At 46.6% G+C, this 24409-nt stretch overlaps 1 protein-coding gene across 2 annotated transcripts in view; it reads left to right on the top strand.

Moving 5' to 3' along the window:
• Positions 1 to 24409, top strand: part of LOC138472341 (transmembrane protein 150A-like) — a 1082967-nt gene that overhangs the window by 516844 nt on the left and 541714 nt on the right. For both annotated transcript variants that reach the window (XM_069610467.1, XM_069610466.1), the window contains exon 3: positions 1670 to 1741. In XM_069610467.1, the coding sequence (XP_069466568.1) occupies positions 1670 to 1741 (72 nt within the window). The remainder of the gene's footprint in view (positions 1 to 1669; positions 1742 to 24409) is intronic.

The following is a 24409-nucleotide window of genomic DNA, read 5'->3' as shown; positions in this document are numbered from 1 at the left end:
CACTGGTTTTGCAAATGCAACTTCCTGCTGTGCATTTGGGCCCGGTTTATTTTGAATCTGTTCTTTTCTGGAATGTGTACATTAAATAAGGATGAGCTGTTGATTAAGATAAAAAGAAATTATTAAAACATGGGAACATATATTTAAAATGGTGCTTTCCTTTTTAATAGTTCAGAACATGATTTATTAAATAAAACTACTGCCCAACTTTGGTTGAATACTTGATGAACTATTTGGTATTCGGAAGAAGACTTCATATGCTATTCGTTACTCCCTTAGTAACCCCTCCCATCCCATAATGAGGGCCCATTATAAAAACGTGGTATTTAAAATGCTGCCTGTTATTACCATTGATAGCAAATGCATAGTGAGCCCATTTTCTGCTGTTAACGGGGTCTGTAATGCGTAGGAAGAAAGATACCCACAGAGTACAGCAGCTGTAGTTCCTTGCTATGTGCAGGTGGTTGACATCCGGAGTTGCTAGAGGTTGAATATGTGATCTGTGTTGTTATATTATTGTCTATTCTTTAAACCATTCGGTTTGTAACTGAAAATGCTTCTTTTTTTGTTGGTTTAAGAATGAACTGACAAATGGGTGCTTCTTTTCCAATCATTTCACTCTGCACCAGCTTAAGTCGTCTATGGGACTTCGAAAGCTAATGCATTTTTCCATCCCTGCATCATATTTCCCAATAAAAGGTATCAAAAATTGCATGTTGTGTGATTTTAAAACTGGACTACCCAGGCACCAGCCGTTTTTTTTAAATATATTGTTGCCTTTATTTCGTTTTGGTCAGTTTAACCTGTTTGTTTCGAGAGGCGGTCGTATACCTAAGGCTCACTCGGCCACAGCTAAAAACCTGTGGCAACACTTTGAGGCTTAGCCATTCTGATCCTCTCTCAAGACAAACCTATCCATGGAATCGCCATCAGGGCTTCACTATTACCATGTGCCAATTTCTTTAAATTGGTTCCTTGTAACCCTCCCCCTAATTAGACTAATGTGGTTGACTTGCAAGAACCGCTTTACAAAAAATATACCAACATTGGCAATCTGAGGTAACGCATGTGGTGATTCTTTATATTAGCAAATATTTTAATTTTCACCATTCCAAAGACAGAAAGACGCTTGTGATCACCCAAAATAAGGTATAACTTTGAATTCTCGTGTGTTTTAATGGCTCAATCGTAACCGTGTCATTGCAAGTATTGTTGGCCTTCGTATTTGAGTTGACTTCCCATGACTACAACAGCCTTGGTGCCAACACTGTTCTCTAGCTAGGGCCACAAAGAGAAACCGCTGCTAGCCAGCCTTGCTGCCTCTGAATCACGAGTCCGCGACATGTTTGGTCTCTGGCCATCCCTTATCCAGTGGCAGAGCTGGGGATCGGCCTCCCTACACAGGCCTCTTTTGAGGATTCAGATAGTCAAACCCGCAGCATCTTCTGCTGCAAAGTAGTGAGATGGCATTAGCTGGTTTCCCATGATATCCCCCTTAGCTGTCTCTGGCCTCGAAACCTCCCTTTTGTGCTGCCCTGATCTTATGTGTAGCTACTTCTGCGAAAAACACATTTTAGTGGAATGGAATGCTACAGCCATTCCAGATGTAAAGTATTCTGGTTATTATGTTACTTTGAACACTAATTACGAAACATTGGTCTCTTCACAGGATCTATAACCAGTCTTGCGACTTTGAGGATTCTGGAGACTGCTGCAGCTTGGACCACATCCCTCTAGTCAGGTGAGAAAATGGTGGATAGAAATGAATAATGTTTGGAAGATTGCTAATGCATGTCTGTCGATCAGAATTTGGCAGGATTCTATGTTGACAGATAGGTTTGTGTTTGCAAGCGCAATGGTCCCGTCCATCTTAATGACTTTTTTTTGCATTCATGGCCTTTTGCGCATAATTTGTGCCCTGTTGAGAATAATGATCTAGTGGTTTGCAGAACAGATCCGCAGAATGCGGGAATCATGCTTCTGAAAAAGTTAACACGCGTTGAACTTTCTGAGAATTTGGAGTACTACTCTCCTCTGTAGAACTGGACACAAACCAGAGTTCTTTGCTAAGGGTTATGCACAGAATTATTTTAGCGACTGTGCAAAATGTCTTTTTCAAAGCACCAGGGTGCACAGACTTTCCTGTGCCCATGAGCGGTCTGAGAGGCCACAGGAGTAAGGGACTCCACTTGAAAAATATGCAGCTATTACTCTCTAGACACAATGCTTCTCTGCTCATGAGCACTGTCACTAAATAAAGACTTCTACGGCCTTTGCTGGCTTAGCAGAGTCAGGAGTATAGATGGATGCTCTTGCTAAAATACATTTCTCTGAATCTGACAGCAGAGTGCACAAGCCATACTAAAATTATACCTATGTGATGCTGCTTGTCCTGCTTCACAGCACTTTTGTTAATAGCGGCCATTTTAAAGGGATCACAATATCTGCAGTACAGATCATCTGAGCAACAAGCACCTAACACAGTGAGCTATCTGTCCTGCAAGAGAGCATAAACTAGTGTTTATCCTGATGACTGTAGGGGGAGGAGCTCCATAAAGTCTCACAAGTCCTCTTTAGTTATGCTAATGTGTGATTTTTTAAACATTGTTTTGTCCTTGTCACAGTGGTCCGTGACGAGCGCAAAGGGGAGGGTAGTTATCACATACAGGGAGGCAGCACTAACAGCCCCGCCACCTTGGATGCTTCTGGCCCAATGGGCGAATGCACGATTTTATTAATGCTCGATCCACCCCTGCCTGTGCCGGGCCTGCCTCTCCCTTCTTGCACCAGAAAAACCCTGTAATGGCTGCCTTCCCTCGCTCATCTCCCTGTACTGCTCGGGTGCACCCATAAAGAGAAGGCAGCTGGCTGAAAGGGGCAGATCACTGTGAATACATGCCTTGACCCATTACCACCCTCAAATCTGCAGGCAGCAAAGTACCTTGGGCAGCATCTGGAACCAGTTTCTGTACGCTTGCACGGGCCTAAATTATGCAGACAGAAAGCGCAGCACTGTGGGGATACCTGTGCGGACCTGCCACTGCCAGATCCCTCCCAACTGTTTAGGCTTTGTAGACCTGTCTTCTGGTGCTTTCATTTTTTCCTCTACGTGTTTGAGGTCCGGGGTTTCCTGGTACTGTTCACGTGGCAGGGATGTTTCCTGTCGTTCACATCTCTTATGTTTACATTGTGGTGGCATGCGGCCAGTGTATACTGGGAGGGGAGAAACCAGCTTCCTTCTCACACGCACGCTTTTTTCTAGCATCAGAAGCATTTTACTTACAACTTAAGGGTGTGACATATGTTCCCGCCATGGCGCCACTGCCGTTAAGTCTAATGTGCAGCTTCTGCTGCCCAGTTTCTTATCTCCCGCCTTCACTAAAGCCTGGGCATACCTCCCTTGCTTCCTCCTCAGATATTCGACGACTGCCGTCTCCATTTTAAACAGTAAATTAACCCTTAACCTACTGATGTAAAGAGGTACTCCTGTGACTGCTGGCTTAAAGTCTAGTGTATTTATTTTTGCCTTTTTGGTTCCAGTGTTTCCCCGCATTATATCTCCATAACCTACCCATCCTACACAGGCTCTGTAATCTCGCACCGATTTTAATGAAATATGACGAAGCACCCAGAATCGGGCCTGCCTCTGCTGCCTGTTTGTTCTGTCCATGGCATGTCTGCTGGAAGCGGCAGCCCTGTCCACCAAATAACCACAAATACAAAAAAATAAACATTGAGCCGCTCCCCTCCCACTGTAAGGCTTCTTTGACTGTTTCCGTATTGTCCCCTTTTCATGTCTCATTACTTCCTTCGCCCTCAGCTAGTTCTCATCTCATACTCCCCTTTTGTCACGCACCAGACCATGACCTTACGCTGAACTCTTTGTGCTTTTGTACGAGTTTCTCCTTGAAACACTATGATGTGATGGATTATTTATAATGCGCTTAATACCCAGAGGTTTCTAAGCGCGGCCCCGGGGATCCAACCCGTGTTACTCCATGTCGTCTTGCTTCCAAGACGAGCATGCATGTTGCCCATGAGCTATCCTCGCGAGGTACACGATGCCCTGTTTGACAGGGCCTATTTTCAGGCCACTGTCATGGGTGGAATGTAGCCTGATGCTGAACACCCCTTCAGGTGAAGGAGTATGTACGGGGAGGCCCCATCCCATCCCAGCCCCTCCTGACATGCACTGGAGATGGCAGCGGCGGTGCTGAAGCAATACGCTGTGGAGCAGCAGCCAACACTGACGCAGTGGGAGACCGGTGAGAGGAGGCTGTACGGGCATGCCCGTCCTGGAGAGTCGGTAGCAGGAGCAGGCGTGGCGACAGCTGCATTGAAAAGAGTAGCCGGGTGGCATCCAAGCAAGTTAGGACCCCACGGGGAGCTTTGCGGTCAACGCTGATGCAGCAAGAGAAAGCAGGTGGCACCTGGACTGAAGACGCTGCAGGAAGACTGTGCGACAACGTGGCATCTTGAGGATGAGTCTGACTCCAGCTGGCAGTACCAGCTGGATCCTGCATGTAAAGAATAAACTCCACAAGCACACCAAGGATATTCTATGAATAAAGGTCTCCCTGGGGATCTATAAACTAAAGAGGCCTGCAAGAAGACCTTAAACCCAGCGAACAGTTGCTTCATATGGGCCACTGCATGACCGATGCTAGAAACTCATCAGGCCCGCATGGCCAACGTATGCAGGGCTTACAAGCTGGCTAATTCTGGGAGGGGACGGGCTATTTAAAAGGTAATGGGGAAACAGTCTAGGGAGGGGTGTAGTTGGCAGAGGACAGGAGGGGGAGGACGTCCGAAAGACCAGAGGAGAGCCTAGAAGGAGTGTGACTATTGTTGGCGAGGGGTCGGTGGAATGGTTGTTAGGAGTTAGTGAAGTAGTTGTAGAGTAAGAAGGAGGTGGGAGTAGTTGCAAGTGGGTGAAGTGGAATAGTAATGGGATTGAGAAGTGGTAGCAGTAAGAGTTGGTGGCAGTAGGAGAGTGTGGTAGTGACAGTAGGGAGGGCAGAGAAAAACCAGTAGTGGTAGTAGCAGGGGAAGGGTAGTTGAGTTGGTAGAAGAAGTGCTAGAGAGGAGAAGCAGTAGTGCTGAGAAGTGGTAATAGAGCAGGAGTGGTGCTCAGAGTAGAGAGGACGTAGTGACAAGGAGGTGACATAGTAGGAAGAAGGGAAGAGAAGTAACTTCAGAGTGAGTAGTAAGGTGGTAGTTGGAGGTAGTAGTGAGTATTATATGATATATTTTATTTGTATCGCACTCATACACAGGTGTTTCAGAGAGCGACGAGGCAAGGGAGGGGAAACAAGGGAGGACAAAACAACTATCTTACTAGGCCCAGTGACATTGAGAATGTGCAAGTGGAGGGAAGGGGAACAGTGCAGGGGGCAGGGAGGGAGTGGAAAGTGCTGAACACGTGACATAACAACCGGTAGTGCGGACAACAGGTGGTAAGTGCAAGAATAAGGTGAAGACAACAGGTGTCTGATGAGTGCTGGAAGGGGACTGTAGGGTTGCAGATACAAACCCTAGTGCAGGGGTTGCCAGGAAGCAGTGCAGTGTGTGGCTGGGAGGGCAGGGAACTGGGCCCAAAATCAGAGGGCCAGGCGCCCGGTGCCAAAGCAGACAGATTAGCAGGGGAGAGGAAGAGTGAAGACAGAATCAAAGAGGAAGGCCTTGAGGTGCTTACTGAACCGAAGATGGTTCTCCTCAAGTTTCAGAGAGGCAGGGCGGCTGTTCCAGAGGAAGTTGCTAGCTGAGGAAGGGGGATCTACCCCCAACTTGTTGCTTGGAGAAGCGAGTGACCCTGAGGGAGTTGGAGGTGAAGGAGCGGAGAGCTCGAGTTGGAATACATTTACGGAGGGAAAGGTGAAGGTATTGTGGAACCAGGCCCCAGAAAGCTGTGTGAACAATGCAAAGGGTCTTGAATTTAATTCTTGCACCCACTGGGAGCCAATGAAGAGATTTCAAGGCTGGAGAGATACGATCCAAGGGCTTGAGGCCAAGGACAAGTCTCACAGGCCTGTTCTGGATGAGCTGCAGAGGACGGAGAGTGATTGCAGGAAGATGTAGAAAGAGGCTGTTGCAATAGTCCAGCCTAGAGAGAACCAGAGCTCCGGAGACGGTGAGCTTCTGGGGGAAGGAGAGGAAAGGAAGAATACCTCTGAGGAGGGGCAGTTGCTAGTTATACTTTTGAGACGTCAGGGATGTGAGGAGAAAAGGAAAGCGTGGAGTCAAAGATGGCCCTGAGGTTCTTAGCCTCGCAGGTGGGAGCAGGAAGAGGGCCAAGGGTGGCTGGTCAGAGTGTGCCAGGAAAGGCGGGTGCAGGTGTGCCGATGAGGAGGATCTGAAAAGCCAGGGAGAGAGGTTAGACCCCAGGAAGACACCACAGATATAAAGTGAGATAGAGGAAAGGAAGGACCAACTTGAACCTGGGAGGGTCGGTTGGAGAGGAGGGAGGTCAACCATGTCATCCTGCTCAGTTGCCTCCGTGATAATCTGGGTATCACTGATCAGGCCCTGGCCAGTGATACCCAGATTATCACGGAGGCAATTGAGCAGGATGACATGGTTGACCATGTCAAAGGCAGAAGAAAGATCAAGTAGGATGAGGACAGATGGGATATTAGAATCAAGATTGGAGAGTAGGTCTTCACGGGTGTTCAGGAGAGCAGTTTCTGTGCTTCTGGCAGCTCTGAAGCCAGACGGATGGTCATAGAGACAACCAACAAGATTGGTGTGAAGATTAAGCACAGAAATGGCCAGCTTTTCCAGGAGTTTGCCCAGGACAGGAGTGATGGAGATCGGGCGATAGTTAGCTGGGCAAGATGGGTCGGCTGTGGGTTTTTTGAGAACAGGGTGCACAAGAGAGTGCTTCAGAGGGGTGGGGAGGGGGGAGCCGGGGAGTACAGGAGGAAGTGAGTGAGAGGAGGAAAAATAAAGCAACATCAAAGGCTGGAGGTTTGAAGGTGGAGTGAAACATCGAATGGCTGGTAGAGCGATAGGGCACGAGAGCATTGTGGGACACCTGTGCTGAACAGCAAGGTGTGGTTGGGCATGTATAGTGAGAGAATCAGACCATGAGAGTGAAGGCGCCATCCTGACTCCCTAGAACACTAAGCAGGGTTAGGTGAGGCAAAGTCTAGAAGACCCCTAGGGTGGTAGAGAGCCAGCCAATCAGGGAAGCCAAATGAGGTTTGAGAGAAAGATAGTAGGGGTTACCGAGCCAAAGTGTTAACCGGGATTAGCGATGCCTGGCCTAGGGTGGCAGTAAACCAAGGGAAAGGAAAGACCTTATTGTCAAAAAACCCCAAGTCTCTAGTTGGCACTAAAATCACGAGATTCCATCCACCAATCGCTGTGTTCATATTATATCAAATAAATACCCTTGTAACGAGAGAAATGTCTAGAGAGTGGTTATTTTAGGTGACCCTGTCACAACTTCTAAACAGATAAAAATATAAAATAAGTATTTTTCAAGAACACATTAGAAAATAACTGTTCTGTTATTCCATGGGGAAATAATGTTTGAAGTTGAAATATCTGGCCCTCATCTTATGGGTGTATCTTAATTGCTTCCAATGCATAGAACAATAATTGTACAAATATGTGCCATTAACTAAGAAACCGTCAAGCAATTGGTGGTTTTATGTTACCATTACGTACTTTGTTTCCTAAATATATCAACAATATACCTAAAACAAGTGCATGCAATTCTACACACCACCACGTGATTTTCAGAGTTAGTGGTAAGAGCTTTGGTTTATTCTTTTTTTGTAATTATTTTGAGCCATGTACTTTTTGTAGGATTTATGACATTATAAGCAGGATTTATGTACCAATTGGGAATCCCTTTTCTTTGAGCCACACAGTGAAGAATTTGTTATAACACATAACGTTGAGTAGAGTGTCCCGGGAGATTAGCTCAGGAGCAAAGTGCTTGCCAAGGAATCAAGACGACACGAAGCAACACAGTATTGATCCCTGGGTCAGCGCTTAGAAACCTCTGGGTATTAAGCGCGTTATAAATACGCAACTATAAGACATATTCCTGTAACAGCGCATTGATGCACCCGCCTGTGTGAGCGCTTTTAAACAAATGCAAATAAATCTAATAAAAGTCTTCATGGAGCACCCTTGTTTAATCGAAAGATGAAGATTTTGAATAAAGTAAAATAAATCATGGCGAATTAATTGGCACTTTATTCATTTACACCAATTTTAAAATGTTTGTGTGTTGAACTCTGGGATTTTTATAATGTCAGTCAACAATGCCAGTCAACAATCAATTCATAATTGCAGTGTCTTCGATGTTACCACATGGAAAGATTACTCATGCTTGCCCGTCATTGGGAGCTTTCACTAGCATCGCTGCCGGTGGTGAATCACTACATTGGGAAGGGCCAGTCGCTGATTTGGCCAATAATATCTGTTTTTTCCAGGACCCAATAATGGTTTAAGAGTTTCCTAGAATGCAATGTGGTTCTGCATGCTCTGGGTCAGAAATGCAAGAGACTTGCAGAGCTTTGTTGTTTCACCCTGCCACTGTAAATAAAGCTTCTTACTGTGTTAAAACAAGATGGCCGCCTCATGCCAAGCATCAGTAGAACATGATTTATGAACTAAATGGGTGCAGATTTAATGAATGAGCTACTGTGGCAAGTCACCTAAAATGGTTAACAAACACGCCTTACATACACTTACCACTCGTTCCGTAGAGTCCTCTACTCAACCATTTGGCCAAATTAGGAAAGACTGAGGGAGCGCAGTGATGTGTTGTCTGCCCCACTGAGAGGAATAGATGGATTAGTGGATTTGTGGAAGGCGGGGTTGGTAGTGAGAAAGCTATTGCAATCCGAAATTGGATGCCAGAAGTTTTATAACTTCTTTTCCCCAGTCAAGTGCAGGGGGACCTCAAATAAGCAGGCTTGGGAAGCAAGCTAATCGGGCCGGTTCCATGTGTTAATATCCCTGCAAAAATATTGCTATACAAAAATATCGCCATATTTTTGTGGCGATATTGACAAATGGACCCTGCGGGGGACAACCCCGCAACCCCTGCATTATTTGGCGAGACAAACGGCCATATATACGGCGGTATTTGTGCTTGAAGGCGTCTTCTGGAGGAGAACCCTAAAACTCCCAGCATGTGTGCCAGTACCAGTTCTAATGTATGAACTGTGCTTGACTTCTCTGGAGGCTCCTGCGAAAGATCTATCTGGTGGAAGACGTGTCAATGCGGCGAATTCTAAAATGTGACTTAGCGTCTGGGTCTCCGGTCGCCCTTCTAAACCGGCATCAGCGGTACCTAGAAATTGTAAAGGATATTGACTCCACGGTGGAGTTTTTTCTAACGCACCCATTAAAAGTTAAGAGTGTCTGGGAGTCCGATTGAATGGAGGCGATTTGCCAAGTTAGGAAATACCATTTATTCTCGGGTTTATTGCTTGATGTAAGACCCTACAGTTACGCTCCTGCACTACTTGAGGAAATGTCCGGGGCCTTATTGGCTTACGCAGGCCCTACGCCTTTGCCTGAACTTGTTATCAACAAATTATATTTTGAGTGCTTGTGGTGGAATCCCCCAAAGCCAAAGGCGTTGCAGATTTTGTAAAATGGCAAATTCGGTTGAAACAACATACCACGTGATAACTTGTTTGCCCTGAATTGATTACACGTCAGTCCCATTTGTCGGTCCCATTCGTCGCACCTTTTAAAGGATTTTAGGGGGCCTCACCCAAGGTGGGTGTGGCAACATATCTTTACTGATAAATCCTTCAAATGGTTGCTGGCTGCAATTCGCCTCATAAAGGATGTGTTAATCAATTGCTAGAAACTAGGTCTGGGACCGCGATCCTGAAACTAGAGGTGTTGGGGTCATTAAGATGCGGGTCACAACTAAGTTTTTAATTATGTAATTCGGGGTTATCCGTGTGATTGAATTTTAAACAGGGTTTAAAACAGGGTTGCAATGTAATGTAACTTATTGTCGGCTCACATTGAATTGTGTATAGGTGTTGCTTATGTCATATACTTATTCGTTTTTTTGTACTGTAATGTTTAAACTGTGTTTTAACGTGTTGGCAGTTTTTGAATGTGGAAAGTTCATTGTGAACTAGAACACATTAAATAAAAAAATAAGAAAGGAATGCACAAAATGAGCAATTTTGCAAGATAGAATGGGGAATGTGGTTGTGCAATTCGGGGTGCGTGTTTTAAGGGAGTGTGGATGCATAAGCACAGATGCCTGCGTCATAGAAGAGGCGCAAGCAAATCTAAAGCGGATCATGAAAGAGGGAAAATAAGTAATCTTGTGGTATTGAGCAGGTTTCCCAGTGGTGCAATTTATAGAACCTTCCAAAGAAGTAGAATGAGTGGAAGCATCGTTGTTTGATGGTCCCGGGAGGACTGGAATTTTGGAGGTCAGACTTGTCAGGAAACCGTTTTATTAAAACCCTGCAAATCCCTGGGATCTACTCTGGGACAGTGGGACTGCCAGGCCAACTGTCAGAAGTGACGGAGCCCGGGATTTGCTGTGTAAAAAAAAGTGAATGCAGGAAAACTACAGTGCGAGAAAGAGACCAGTGGGTAAAAAAGCCACTAATGAGAAGTTGCAGTCTCTTTTTGTGTTGGAGGTCTAATATCATTGGATGCTATTAAAATAGTAATGCTGGAACAGCCTCCAGGTTAGACCTCGTTTTTACTAATACCCCCTAGCTTTCGCCCCAAGCTGCTCTACTGGATGACTGCCTTGTGTTCTCAAGTTTGAGATGCAACTGTGTGCAGGGAAAATAGTGCTCCTTCTCTGAATGAATTTGACGTCCTGACAAGCTGGGAAGGGCAGGAGGTATTTCGGTACATCCCGTTTTAACTCCCAGACAGTTATTTTTAAGCATAAACTGAGCACTCACTGCCAGCGGCTGCTGTGTTCAACAGAGAAAAAGCGTCGCGACGCCGATTGACTTGTTGGCCTTCCTCCGCTGCTGCTTTGTACTTTGGCGTGTTTTGTTGTTTCTTGAATGAAAGCGCGTGTTTTGCAGTTTTACAACAAAATGATCATTGTCTTACTCGGGAATAAATTCGCCCTGGCATAAAAAGAAAACAGTCAACATCCCGACCCGCAGTTTGTCTCACCTCACAACCACGTGATGTGGTAGTGCCGGGAAAGGCATTTAAAACAAAAAAAACATTTGTGAAACATTGTGCCTTTTAAAGCACATTGGGCTACTAGCGTTAATTTAAAGTAGTAGCTATGGAAGGGAACAGTGTCATAAGTGCTGCACATTGGCCGAGAATATTGCTGGTAAGATAGCTCAGCGGGTTGAGCGCTCACTGCTGCGATGTGCGTGTCACAGGTTCGAATTCCGGCAAGGCATGCTCTGCCTTTCATCCTTTGCAGGTCCATAAATGAGTACCAACTTCTTTTGGGTGGTAATTGTATGTAAATATGTTCTATGTGCAGGGATTTGGCGGAAGCACCATAAAAATAACAAATCATTATCACGTCATTATCAAAATGGGCCCAAATTGGTATTTTGGACTGGCTGTTCTCCCATTGCTTTTTTCCCTTGTGAACCAGCCCAAGCTTGAGCATAGAAAGTCCTGAATGTTTACCATCTTATCAGTTTAAGAACTGGAATTGTACCCTGTCATGGGAAATTTGTACTCCAGTGATGTGAAAGTAAGTTGTCAATTGCCTTTGGTTTCCTAAAGCAGAGTTCTGAAGTGTCAACATATTAGAGGTCGGAGGTGGTTTAGCCTTGTTTTTATTCTTTATGTTCTGGGCTTCTAGCTCTGCCTTTAGAGCTTGAGTTTACAACTGCAGGATCCAGAATTCCAAGATCAACCCAAGACTGCATGACGAACTGGCATACTGCATTGGAAAACCTGAGCTTTACCAAAGGGTTACAAGAAGAGTATTGTGGTCCTTACATGAACAGTTTTGAATGGCTATCGGGCATTCGATTGAATTTAAAGCCCTCTGTCCGGCCTAGAAAGCCATTCCTTGATGAAGACCAGAGTTTGTAAGCCGTGCCCTGCTTGAGTGCCCAGCGAGTACTGTTCCTGCTGTTCTCCTCTGCCCAGCGGCTCTGCTGTTAACTTTGCGGCATGTTTCCGAGGTGTTGCTCTATGCCGCCAAAGGATTTGAAAACTGCATTTATCTTCAACCACTACTATAAGGACTACTTATGCATTTTTTCCTCTTTTTCTGTTCTTTATAGAGGACTTTGAATGTGAACATTGGTGGCTCTGCCCACTTACCATAGAGTCCTAATATAAACTGCTGCACGCGTGCCCTACCCAGTGAGTGCTGTTCCTTCTGGTGCGTGGTGTGAGTGGCGTATGTGGAGCTGTTACTTCTGGGCGATTTAGTCCCTGGATTATGCCGGCTGTCAAAAAAAGGTATCAGCTACGGAGCAACGCTAAATTGGTAGCGAAATAACTGAATGGAGTTCTGATTGTAAAAAATCTCTCCCGACTAGAAATAGCGCCCCCTTTGAGGGATTGACTAAAGCCGTGATAGAAATTGTACGGGATCGGAGAGGTGAGTTTACATTAGCTCAAGATAAGATCATTACGTACCTAAAACCAATAAATAAACAGGATGCCTCATTCACGGACATAGGTGTGGTAGCACAAAATAACACAGAAAGTGAAGGTTTGATAGATATTGACCCCACTGAGATCGATCCAATTGACAACAATTCTACCTCTATCTATCTGCTCCATTTCCTCATACCCCTCCTTCCGTTCTCCCTTGAAATCTCATCTACTCCATCCCCGTCCTGTTAGCCTCATTACGTCCCTCTTACTCTTTCTCTGTTCTGCTTCTCTTACAATCCTAGGCAAATTGTTCTACTTATTGTTTTTGATGGTTTGTCTCATGTTTACAATTATGCTTCCAATTTATTCTAATGTATCTTGTTGTTGCTGTGTAAAGCGCTTTGGATTAAAGCTCTCTATACATTTAATAAATACAAATACACAAATCTCGAAAAATCTCTGGATTTTGAGAATATTGCAGCGACGGCGGGGGTGCTATCCACTTGCACGGATGACTCCTACTCATCCTCAGATCTATCTGAAGAGGATTTGGTGAGCGAACAGGAGAGTCTGAAAATATTAAAGGCACTATTTAAAATGTGTAATACCATATTTAAAGAGCAACTACTCCTGAAGGAGGGGCTGAGTAAATTGGTGGAAATGGTTCTAAGTAATACAGCTTATAAATCGTCTGGGTCGAAGACTGACCCTTACGTTACAGCTGTGGCCGACATATCACAAGTGAGCGTGGTTAATGAGGATGACTCAATTCTTACAGTCCACGAGGAAATTGAAGTCATAACAACTAGTCCTCCTTGTGAGGTGATGCCAAGAAGTGATTTGACTCCTAAAAGATCTGGGCCTATCACAATAGCCAAAAAAAGAAACTATTACAAAAAGAAGCTTAAAACTTCCCTGCGAAAAAAAGTGGTACAACAAAAAAATCCAAGGTGAAACAAACTTTAGCAACTGCTACCTCAGATTTGATAAATTGTGATTTGGGGTACTTCAGTTCTTCGGCAGCATGACTGGAGGAGCATGGTGAAGTGCTTGATGGGACAGTGGTAAAGGTAGATGGCGAATCTTGATTCGTAGGATTGAGAGATATGGTTGCTCTTTGTTGTGAATCGGGATTTGTGGGTGAATATTAAGGGTAAGAGTCTTCGGTTTGCTTGTGGTATTGCTAGGTTCTTTAAGTGCAGTGGTTTGTAAGTTCAGCGTTGAGGTATGTTTTGGAAGATTTGGAACAGTGTGTTCTAGGTTTGGTGCTCTCCATATCTATTTTTTTTTTCTTTAGGGTATGTGGGGTCGTAAAAGGAGCAGGCTCTCACTTGATTACTGCGTATCCAGCGTAAACAGCAGGAAACAGACAACAACGCCCTTGGCACCGCGACGGGCTTAACGCTGCAAGGGCGGCTGGGTCTTTCTTTTAAGCCCGCTTCCTGGGGGCAGGGCTTCAATCCGCTCACGTGACTCAGATCACGTGACCTCTCAACGAGAAAAAATAAAACACTGTGCTCGTTCAAACTGCTGTGCAGGGGGCACAGGCTTACGCGAATCGGAGCGGGATGTGTGCAGGTAGGGAGAGAGTCAATTTCTTCAATTTTGCAGCTCCCGACGACGCCCTTGTCACCGTGACGGGCTTAACCCAGTTTATGGAGGAAATTGGGTTTGAGCCCTCTTCTGTGGCATCAATGAAATGAAACTGAAAAAGATGGCTGAGACCTGGGATAGAAATGCTAATGTTTACCATCTAGGCACATTTTGAAAACACCAACTTTGTGAAGCAGGCCCTACCATAAATGTCCCTTGTGTCTATCTAACAATGTTATTTGATGTAAAGGTGTGTATATTTATAACGTACTTAAGGTTGGACCTGCTCCCCACTTTATCCCGACCGGGTGCATGGGCAGGGACCCCATATGTGCAGAGAATACTGCAGGCTATGCAATGCAGCGATTGAAAGCACCAGACGCACCTACTTACCTCCTTTTCCAAGCTAGATGACATTTATAAAAAAGCCTATGCTGGCCTTCGATATGAAATCATTTTACTTTTGATTGTGTATGGGCCTCTCTCTACTCTGGCAGAATAACTACAATACATGTTATGCTTTACCAAATGTGGATATAAATCCAGGAGATCTTGCAGTCGCTCCTGATATTTAGGGGCGAAGTGCATTATTAAAATAAGTTTCTTTTTAATATTGATTAGGAACTTCTCGATGTTTCTTAGATTTACAAATTGTAATGTGTGATGGGTAATCTGTAATTGGTATTCTCTGTATAACCAAAATTTTACAATTCTGTGTTCTTAATTATGTACTCTTTGTTCATTCTTATTATTTTTGATATATTGAGTTAAATGGTCTAATTAACCAATAAAATACTTAAGAAATAAAATTGTGCAGTGATGAAGCTTCTCTTTAGTTCTCAAGAGAAGAGCACAAACCACCTCACTGAACAGTAGTTGGCAGAAACTGAAAACAACTGCTGTGATGGAAATCTCTTGGAAGAGTTCTCCACATAATACATCACCACACATGAGCATTCCGCATGCCTGGAAACTATGTGCACAGCCCTAAAGTGAGGCGCTGCAGTTTGCACTAAAGCTGTGTTTCATTATTTCCCTGGCAGGCGACTGCCACAGCTCCTAGTTTTGCGTGGACCAGTTGCTCTTTGGTGGCAGGGTATTTTCCGATTGGATTTATATACTTTCGAAAGGCCATCCTTCTACTACACCGGCCTCTTCTCCCCAATTTAGAGCCCCAGTAATCTCTGGGCGATCCGGGCCGTTCCCAGGAAATATTGCGTTCTTGTTATGTGCACGATTAAACGTTCAGTGCCATGCAGCCATCCCTGCGACCGCTGTGCTGCTGTACAGGTTCTATTTGCATAATAAGATAGCAAGTGTGTGCATAGTGTAAATCATACGCTCTGAGTTGTCTCTTGGCACATGGCTAATAAGTAGTGGTCTTATTGAAGCCAGCAATGCTCCTTTTGTTCACTACAGAAGAATGAAAGGGTGAATCCGAGTTGTCTTCATTTTTTCTCAGTAGGTGGTGGACCCCCGGTAGATTTTCATCCTTATTCAAGATTTGGGATTATTGCTGCTGCCTGATCGCGGTTTAGAGCGCTTGCCTATGGCTACCACTAGCAGAGTATTGCAAGGACCGCGTGATTTTCAAAGAGAACTTGGTGGACTGTAATTTTAAAATGCTTAAAAACTCTATTTGTTTGTTTTTAAAAATGTCAACAGTTGCATTTTAGGTGCATTTGATGCTAATTAATTTTCAATATTTGGGGCTTCTTTTAATCTTAGTTTTTTTATAAATGTCTGTTAGATTATAGGGTGCGGATGCCTGCCATATCAAAAGGTTCTCTGACTAAAAGGGCTTGCTCCACTGCAGAAAAGAGGGCACAGGAAATGCAATGTTGTATACGAGGCGGCCCAAGGCAGGAATAGGTAGAACAATCTAAGGCAAACATAGTGATGGCAGTATGACTGCAGCACACCCCCCACGCAGGAAAACTCCCAAAGAAATTCATCTGTTAAACACTTTGGGATTATGAGGAGACCGGAGCCCAACCGAACCATGCACAAGGCACAACATGGATTCAGAACGATGAAGAGACTGGACTCAACATACTGTGAAGTCCATCTGGGAAATGCTAAAAAAAGAAATGCAGATGCTACAACAAATGCGCTCATCTACCTGGATATGGCCACTGCCTTTGACATCATCAGCTATATAATCCAAAAGAGATTTGCAGATATAGGAATGGAGCATCCAGGCTACCAGCCAAACAGGAAAGAGACTTGCAATGCAGCCCCCTTTCAAATTACCCTCCTGCAAATAAACTCCATGGTACTACTAAGGGTCGAGTCTGTGACCTTTACTCTTCAACATCTACATGAACCCCTGTCTTGGAATTCATCAACCTCTCTGGTTGTACCCGATACAAATATTCAGGTGTTGCTCACATTGTCTACATACTAACAAAAACTTCAGCTGGAAAACAACTTGACCCTGACAATTTCCTCTCATGGGTGGGCATAGTAGATTGGTTGGTTATATGTGATTTTATTGACCACAATTACAGAGTGGTAAATTTCATCCTGACAAACATACTGTAAAACACTGGATTCTTTATTTTTTTTTATTTGGGGGGTTCTCCCCCAAGTCCCTCGTTTTTTAAATCTTATAACGCCACCCCAACCCCATCCCGACCCATTTTAACCCCTTTACCCCACTACCCTTTTATTTATTTAATTAATGTTTGCAGTGTTTTCGGTGTTATGGTCCACTCTGAAATGTACCACTCTGTAAGGTTTTAGATATATTGACTGGGTACCGATTGGTTTTCCTCCATGTGCATAGAGCTCCTGCCTGTTACTCAGGGTGGCAGATGGGGTGGTTGAGTACCACCATGCAAACCCTGATACAGGGCCCAGACGAGGTGCACTGGGGATCCCCAGACTGTGGGAGTGAGGAGAACCACTGATGGAGAGTTGTTGGAGGATCAAGGTAATCTAATGCCTAAAATGGGTGAGCGTGAGAAGAGTGGATGTAGTATCATACGGGGGAGAGGAGCATCAAGTCATTCTACAAGGCGAGACTGGCTGGGTAGGAGAGGAAAGGAGGTGAAAGAATGACCCGAAGGCACAGAAATCTGGCAACCCGTTGAGGTGGAAGGAGGGGGTGGGGCGCTGGGGAAGTGTGCTTTGAACCAGAGACATGGAAGTGGCGAGGAAGCAAAAGAAAAGCCTCTTTTCTCAGTCAGCTGTCCAGCCTCCTGGGGAAAGTTCTGGGCTTTGATCATTATTACACTCTTGCAGCTTTTCGCCTTGATCAAGCTTCTTGTGCATGCTCGCTGGTATGAGAGCAGCAGAAGAGTGGTCTCCTTAGCACAAGGGATGAGAAGCATAGGGCCAGAGGCAGTGAATAAAGGAGACAAGAAAGGTCTGGTGGACACTCAAACCCCCCAGGACTGTGAGGGACCGTGACACCCGAAAGGGAACCCGAATTGTGCTTCACAATCAAAAAGACATGAACTATTACAAGTAAGGAGAAGCTGTCCCTTTCTCGTTAATGACGTTTCATGAAGTATTTTTCCCGATTTGACCCAACCCTGTAACTAAACCTGATAAATCTTTGATGAACTATAACTTCTTCTGTGCATGTTGGTTGATTCTGCTCTATTTCATGAAATGACTTAAACTCCACGTAAATTCGAACCTAAAAAAATGATTTGCAACATAAAATTACACAACTCACAAATGTCTCATGATCGGAAGAAATGAGACCATGCCTCAAGCTGATCTTCACAGTGTAAAACCTTAGATTCCCATTGATAAGTCACTCAGTGAAGTTGCTTCTTTCATATACGATCTATTTGTCACATCATGTCCTACCTGACATTCCCACATGGAACCCTGGCACTCCTTTCCCCTGTACTTGCAAAGGTTACTTATGCCAATAAAGTAGCACAAAGCAGCTAGGCTTCTCCTGATACTGGAATGATTGGAACACATCACCCTGGCACTAAAGAAACGCGTGGTTTCCAGTGAATGCCAGTGAATGCGAAAGTCCATTCAAAACTCTGTGTGTCATCAACTGTGTTTTCCATGGCAGGGGCACTAAAGCCCCCACGAATATGGTAATTCCCAGGCACCTGTTGGAACGCACCGATCCATTAATGAGGATTTAGTAACAGCCCAGCGTTTTTACTTGGCACTCCACAAATGCATCTTTCATCTCATGAGTGGCAACTAACCTATGGAACCCCATACAAGATGTCACCAGGCCATGCAAAACCACATGTCTTGGCAAGCCCTAAAAATATTGCTATTCACCATACAATAATAAAGCAAAAGATAATGACTCATGTAGTCCCTGGCCGTACCCACTTGGGCTGTTCTCCTCTATATCATGTACCTTCTACAAAGGACAAAGGGCGACAAGACTCCTGCCCCCTAACCAGCACAAAAGTGCTAATGCTCAACTCCACTAAGACTTTGGTTTTCTACTTCCCAGCCAAACAGGCTATCTCGTCCTCTCCGCCTGTTCTCTTCTCTCCGGACTACCTTCCCTACTCTGCTTCTGTTCGCAGCCTTGGTGCCATCTTTGGCCATCTCACAACTTCACTCTTCATCTCCAAATCTGCCACTCTGGCTAGACTTAACCTCCTCAACATCAGAAAAATAAGACATCCTCTTCCCTTCAACACTGCTGAGCACCTGGTACTCTCTCAATCTGACTACTGTGCAAGTCTACTCTATGGGCTTCCCAAGTATGCTTTTTCACCTCTTAACAGAGTCTTCAACTTTGCTGTCTTTACAATCTTCAACCTTCTCCACTTCACCTTCACCTCCCCAGCCTGTCGTCCGTTAGGCCCGTTATCTAGGCGATAGAGGGCAAAGTATAAACTAATTCTGAAAACTGTACAGTTACTTGCCCCGCTCTACCTTTCGACCAATCTCACTCCGTAATATCCCCCACGCTCCCTGTGATCATCCTCGGTTTACCTCCTTGCCACCTCTCTTGCCCCTTGTGCTCTCGCTCATTTCTCTTCCTTTCCTCGCTTCATTACTCTGAAATGCTCAACCTCTCCCTCTCTGCACTACTCCCACTCTATCTCTGTTTAAATCCAACCTCCTAGATGTTTTCCTTTCTCAAGAACCACTTGAATAGGATTCAACTGCACCACATTGCCCTGTTTTCCTCTCCCCTTAAATCTCTGCAACCCCATGGCATTTATCCCTCACCCCTTCATTCCAAAACATAGCACTTCACCCACTTTTTGGCTTACTGCACAAAAACCCAGACTCATTTAAAAGTGGAAAAGGTCGCTTTAATGTGACAGGCCCAAGCTTACAATTAATGCTCACCTGGCTCCATGGCCTTACAGACTAACGAAATATTTAAACCACCAATTAACTAATTACTCATTTTCATTTCCCCAACAATTAAATAATTAAATAAAGCCATTTCCTCCCTAAATGTCCCTTGGACCCTACCATCTCCTTACCCCTTTCCCAGGCGTCCCGCTTTCTCCATGGGGCCATGCCCCTCCAGGCTCAATACCTGTTCCCCCGGGATGGCCCGCTTGTGCAAACAGCACCACACCCTCCTTTCCTGTGTCATTCCCCCATTGTGTTTCCCTCCCCCCACATCAAAAGGGGCCATGCCCCCGGCACCAGAAAAACCCTCCCACGAGGTGTTCTTTCTGCCCCACCCCCCCAACCCTTTTCATTTATTTCCAACTCTTCACCCAATCTCCCAGCCAACAGCACAAGTCCGACAAATAGTGATTGTTCCCATAAACCGACAAATGCACCCCATCCTCCCTAAAAATCATAAAGCCCTCATACACTATTTCCTTATGATCCATCACCTGTACTGCCACCGAGGCACAAAACTTCACCATCTCTCTGTTGATCGCCTTTCTAGCCCGCTCTATAGCACCCTCGCTCCTTGCTCCCCTCCATACCCTACGCGGCAACAACTTAGTCCACAACACCTCCGCTTGCGGCCACATTTCCCGCACCCAGACCAAATCCCTTTTCATTTTCCTTAGCAGGGCCACCCCAGTATCCCTCACCAAGTCATTCTCCCCAGCGTGAATGATCAACACCTCCGGCGCCCCGTAGCGCTCCCGCAACCCTGCCAACATAGGCAGCAACTGGTCCCAGTGCAGGCCCCCTAACCCGTGCCATCTTACCACCACATCCTTATAGCTACACCCCAGATGCCTGCCCAGGACCCTTTTCTCTGCTTCTTTCCCAGCCCATTTAACAATTGAATGGCCGACAATCCACACTTGCGCCAACTCCCCCTCCTTTCGCACAGCATCTGAAAAAGAAATTACAAAATTACCACCACAATACAATACCCCAACCCCTCGTTGTTGTCAGCCCCGCTCAAACCCCCCATCATTCAACAATTTCCCTTTTGAAAATCCCTGACATACCCCTTGTATCTCCCAGACTTCCACCGCCCCAAACATTTCACCTTACCCTCCGTGAAACCCAACCTCTTTCCCTCCGATGCCGCACCCATCCTGAATGAATGTGTCCCAAAATCCTCTCCCTTTTCTCCCAACACCCGCAGAGCCTTACGCAGTACCCCCAAAACTTGTGCCGCTGCAACCGCTGCCCCATCCTCATGCTTAAACACCAAGCTCGTCTCCACCCCACACCGCTCCTTCCACAACCTGCCTGCCAGCACTGGGCATAACTCCTTACTCCCCCGCCCCAACAAAACCCAGGAACCCCCTCCCTTCTGGTCCGTTTTAGACTTATTAATCCTTATGTCCAATCCCAATTCTGTAATGTGCACAACCTCCCACTGCGGACCCCCAGATCCCCCTTTTCCCCCCCACCAGCTCCGAAACCCGAAAGGCCCCGAAAAATAGCCACGTAAAACATGTCGCAAACAACTCCCCTTCCCATACCGACCAGCAAATTCCCCCTACTGCCTTAACCAACCTTTGCAGCAATTCCGCCGATATCGGCCTCCCCCCGTCCTTGTCCCTCTTACCTTCCCTTGCCCATCCTTCCAACATCCTACTCGCCATTTCCCCCCCACTCGGCTGGAAACCCCAAAACCACTTCCCGTAAAAAGCAATTCCTGCTAACTTCCCCGCTATAGTCGCTCTTGACCATCCCCTGTCCATACACCTCAGGAAGAAATTCACGACATCGTCCCTCCTCCTCTCTTCCGCATCCCATGTTCCTTTCCAACTACGTGCCCCCCCCAATAAAATCCTCCCATGCCCTCCTGTACGCCTCCTTAGACGACCCGGCCAATGAACCCTCCACCAAAGCCAGCGCTCTCATCTTCCTATCCTCCACAGCTCTTCGGGAATCCGCTGCCCCTCCTGATCCGCCTCTGGAGCCAATCCATGGAATCTCTGCCATTGAAAACGAGATAATGCATCAGCGATGCCATTATCCTTCCCCGGCACATGTGTTGCCTTAAACACCACATTCAGTTCCATGCATCTCAGCACAAACTCCCTCATAAGTCTCGCCACCCTCTGATCCTTTGCTGACTGCCTGTTTACCACGTGGACCAGACATTCATTGTCCACATTAAAATTCACTTTCCTATCCCGCAAATCCTTCCCCCACAGCTCCAATGCCACCAATAGTGGGAAAAACTCCAGGAACGCTATACTCCTTCCCTCCTTCAGCAACAGTTCAGGCCATTTCTCCGCACACCATTTTCCCCCCCAAAACACTCCGAAACCCCCGCTCCTGCCGAGTCCGAAAATATCTGTACCTCCCATGTCACCGGGTCCCCCTGCAACCACATTGACACCCCATTGAACTTCTCAAAAAAACGCAGCCAAATTCTGCAGTCCTCCCGCACTGACCCCCATACTCTTATTCGGTGATGTGGGCACTTTGCTCCCACCATAGCCCTCGCCATGTTCCTACAAAACGTCCTCCCTGGGGCTACCACTTTACATGCAAAATTCAGATGCCCTACCAATCTCTGCATGTCAACCAGCGTCATTTTCTTGGCCCCCACTGCCTTTTCCAGCAACACTACCAGTTTGCTCACCTTGTCGTGCGGCAAGCGTGAGGTCATAGCCACTGAGACCAGTTCAATTCCCAAAAATGTCAATACCACTGCAGGCCCTTCTGTTTTGTCTTCCGCTAACGGCACACCCAACTCCTCCATTAGCTCCTGGAACAACTTGAGCATCCCTCTGCACTCACCCTCTCTATCTGCCCCGCTAATGAACAGAAAATCGTCCAGATAGTGCAGCACACTCTCCCGACCCGAGTTAAATGAAAAAACCCAATGCAGAAATGAGCTGAATCTTTCAAACAGCGCACAGGAAATTGCGCACCCCATTGGCAAGGCTTTGTCTATGTATATGCGATCCTCAAACTGCAAACCTAGCAACCAAAAATCCTCCGGGTGCACCGGCAGTAACCTGAACGCCGCTTTGATGTCACACTTGGCCATGAAGGCCCCCCGCCCTTCTTTCCTCACCAGCTCCACTGCCTGGTCAACACTTGCATATGCAACCCCACAATCTTCCCGGGCAATGAAATCATTCACCGACATGCCCTCTGGCCAAGACAAATGGTGTATTCACCGAAACTCCCCCGGGGCTTTCTTGGGCACCACCCCCAATGGGGATATTACTAGGTCCCCCGGCAGGTCATCAAATGGCTCCACGATCCTTCCCGCCGCTAGTTCTTTGCTCAATTTTGTCCTTACCACTTCCACATTTTCTTTGGCCGACTTCAAGTTTTCAGCCCACCGGCGCACCCTTGGGCCCTGATACCCCAACCTGAAACCTTTACTGAACCCCTCACTCAAAACCCTTGCCCGGTCCCTGTCCGGATAAAACTGCAACCAATTTTGCAGAACCCCCACCTTAATTGGCGTAAAAGCCTTTCCCCACAACCCCTCTGCCCGAACCTCTCCCCCTGTCTCCCTGTTGGAAGCACTGCGTAAGCGGGTGTTTTCCACCAAACTTGCTACACTCATGCCTAAACCTACCCAGGGTCCTAGTGCAGCCATCCTTGTTGAAAGCCCAACATGCAGCTGAGGACTGCCCTCTGCCCCCTCCCCCCGCCCCTTCATGGGCGGGGCGACCAAGAAAGGGCCAGAAGGGCACCGGCAGCCCGCTTGCTGTGTGCAATGTCGGGGCAGGCCTCGTTGGAGCCATCCATTGCAGCCAAAGATCCATGTCTATCTCCCCCCAGACCGCTTGACTGTCTTCCACCATTCTCGCTCTGAATTCCTCGTCATACCTCACCCATGCAAAGCCCCCAAAACTCGTGAAAGCCTTCCTAATTACGTCCATATATTTTAGTAGGGCCACACAACGCTCAGGAAATTTTTCACAATAAACACTGGCATAAATGATAAATGCCGACGTCCAATTCTCAATGGTCACCGGTACTCTTGGACGCGCAGCCAGTTCCCTCTCCTCTTCTTTAGACCCCTCCTTAGCTCTCACTTCTCTATGGAGCAATTTAAAAACGTTTACAAATTCCCCCGCCTGAATCTTCTCCCTGGTCGCCACCATCAAATGCGCCCCCAACGGTTTTGTTATCCCCATGAATGGCAATTTTTTCTATTTTCCTTTCCCTTCAACCTCCTTTTGTTTTCCCCCTTGCACCTCAAGCACCAATGGCTCCACTACCTTGTCCGTCTGAATCTCCACTGAGCAAATGCTCTTCTCAATCCCCAAGGCTCCAATGGGCTGTACACCAACATCTTTCATCAGCCCATGCAAACCCGACCCTTCTTTTCCCATCCCTCCCCCTGGGAACCCTCTCTGCCATGCCGATGACCATTCCCTTTCCCGCTCACCTCTTTCTGCACCCGCCGTCTGCTGCCTTGCGTCCACACCAATGCTTCTCACTTCCTTCCTTATCAGGCTCCTACTCCGGGGACAAAACACATCAGCAGACTCACCCAGCCAACGTTTCCCCCTCCCGCTTGCCCCCCGACACCCCTGCACCTGTCTCTTCATATCCCGAGCCCAACTTCTTCCCCCCCTTTCCCCCGCCGACCTATAACCATCCACCTCCCACTGCCCCACATAATCCTCCAATCCCATTTCGTCACCCATCAAATACCATTGTTCCTGCGAGTCCGTGCCCTAGTCGAGTTGCTCATCCTCTTGCGAGCACAGGGTGTCCACCCCGCCACTCCTCTGACGTCTTCTCGGCGGGGCTGTGGAAACCCCTGCCTGGTCCTCTTCTCTCGGGCGAGGCGCTCCAACCTCCACCCTTGGGTCCTCATTGCTAGGGGCCGTGCTGCACCCTCTAGGCTCTCCATACGTTGACCGAGCAGGGGCCGCTATCAAGCCCTCTACTTCCATTT

This window comes from Ambystoma mexicanum, chromosome 8 (assembly GCF_040938575.1).
Source record: "Ambystoma mexicanum isolate Mex_15411 chromosome 8, UKY_AmexF1_1, whole genome shotgun sequence".
Taxonomy (NCBI): domain Eukaryota; kingdom Metazoa; phylum Chordata; class Amphibia; order Caudata; family Ambystomatidae; genus Ambystoma; species Ambystoma mexicanum.
This window is presented reverse-complemented; position numbering and strand designations above follow the sequence as displayed.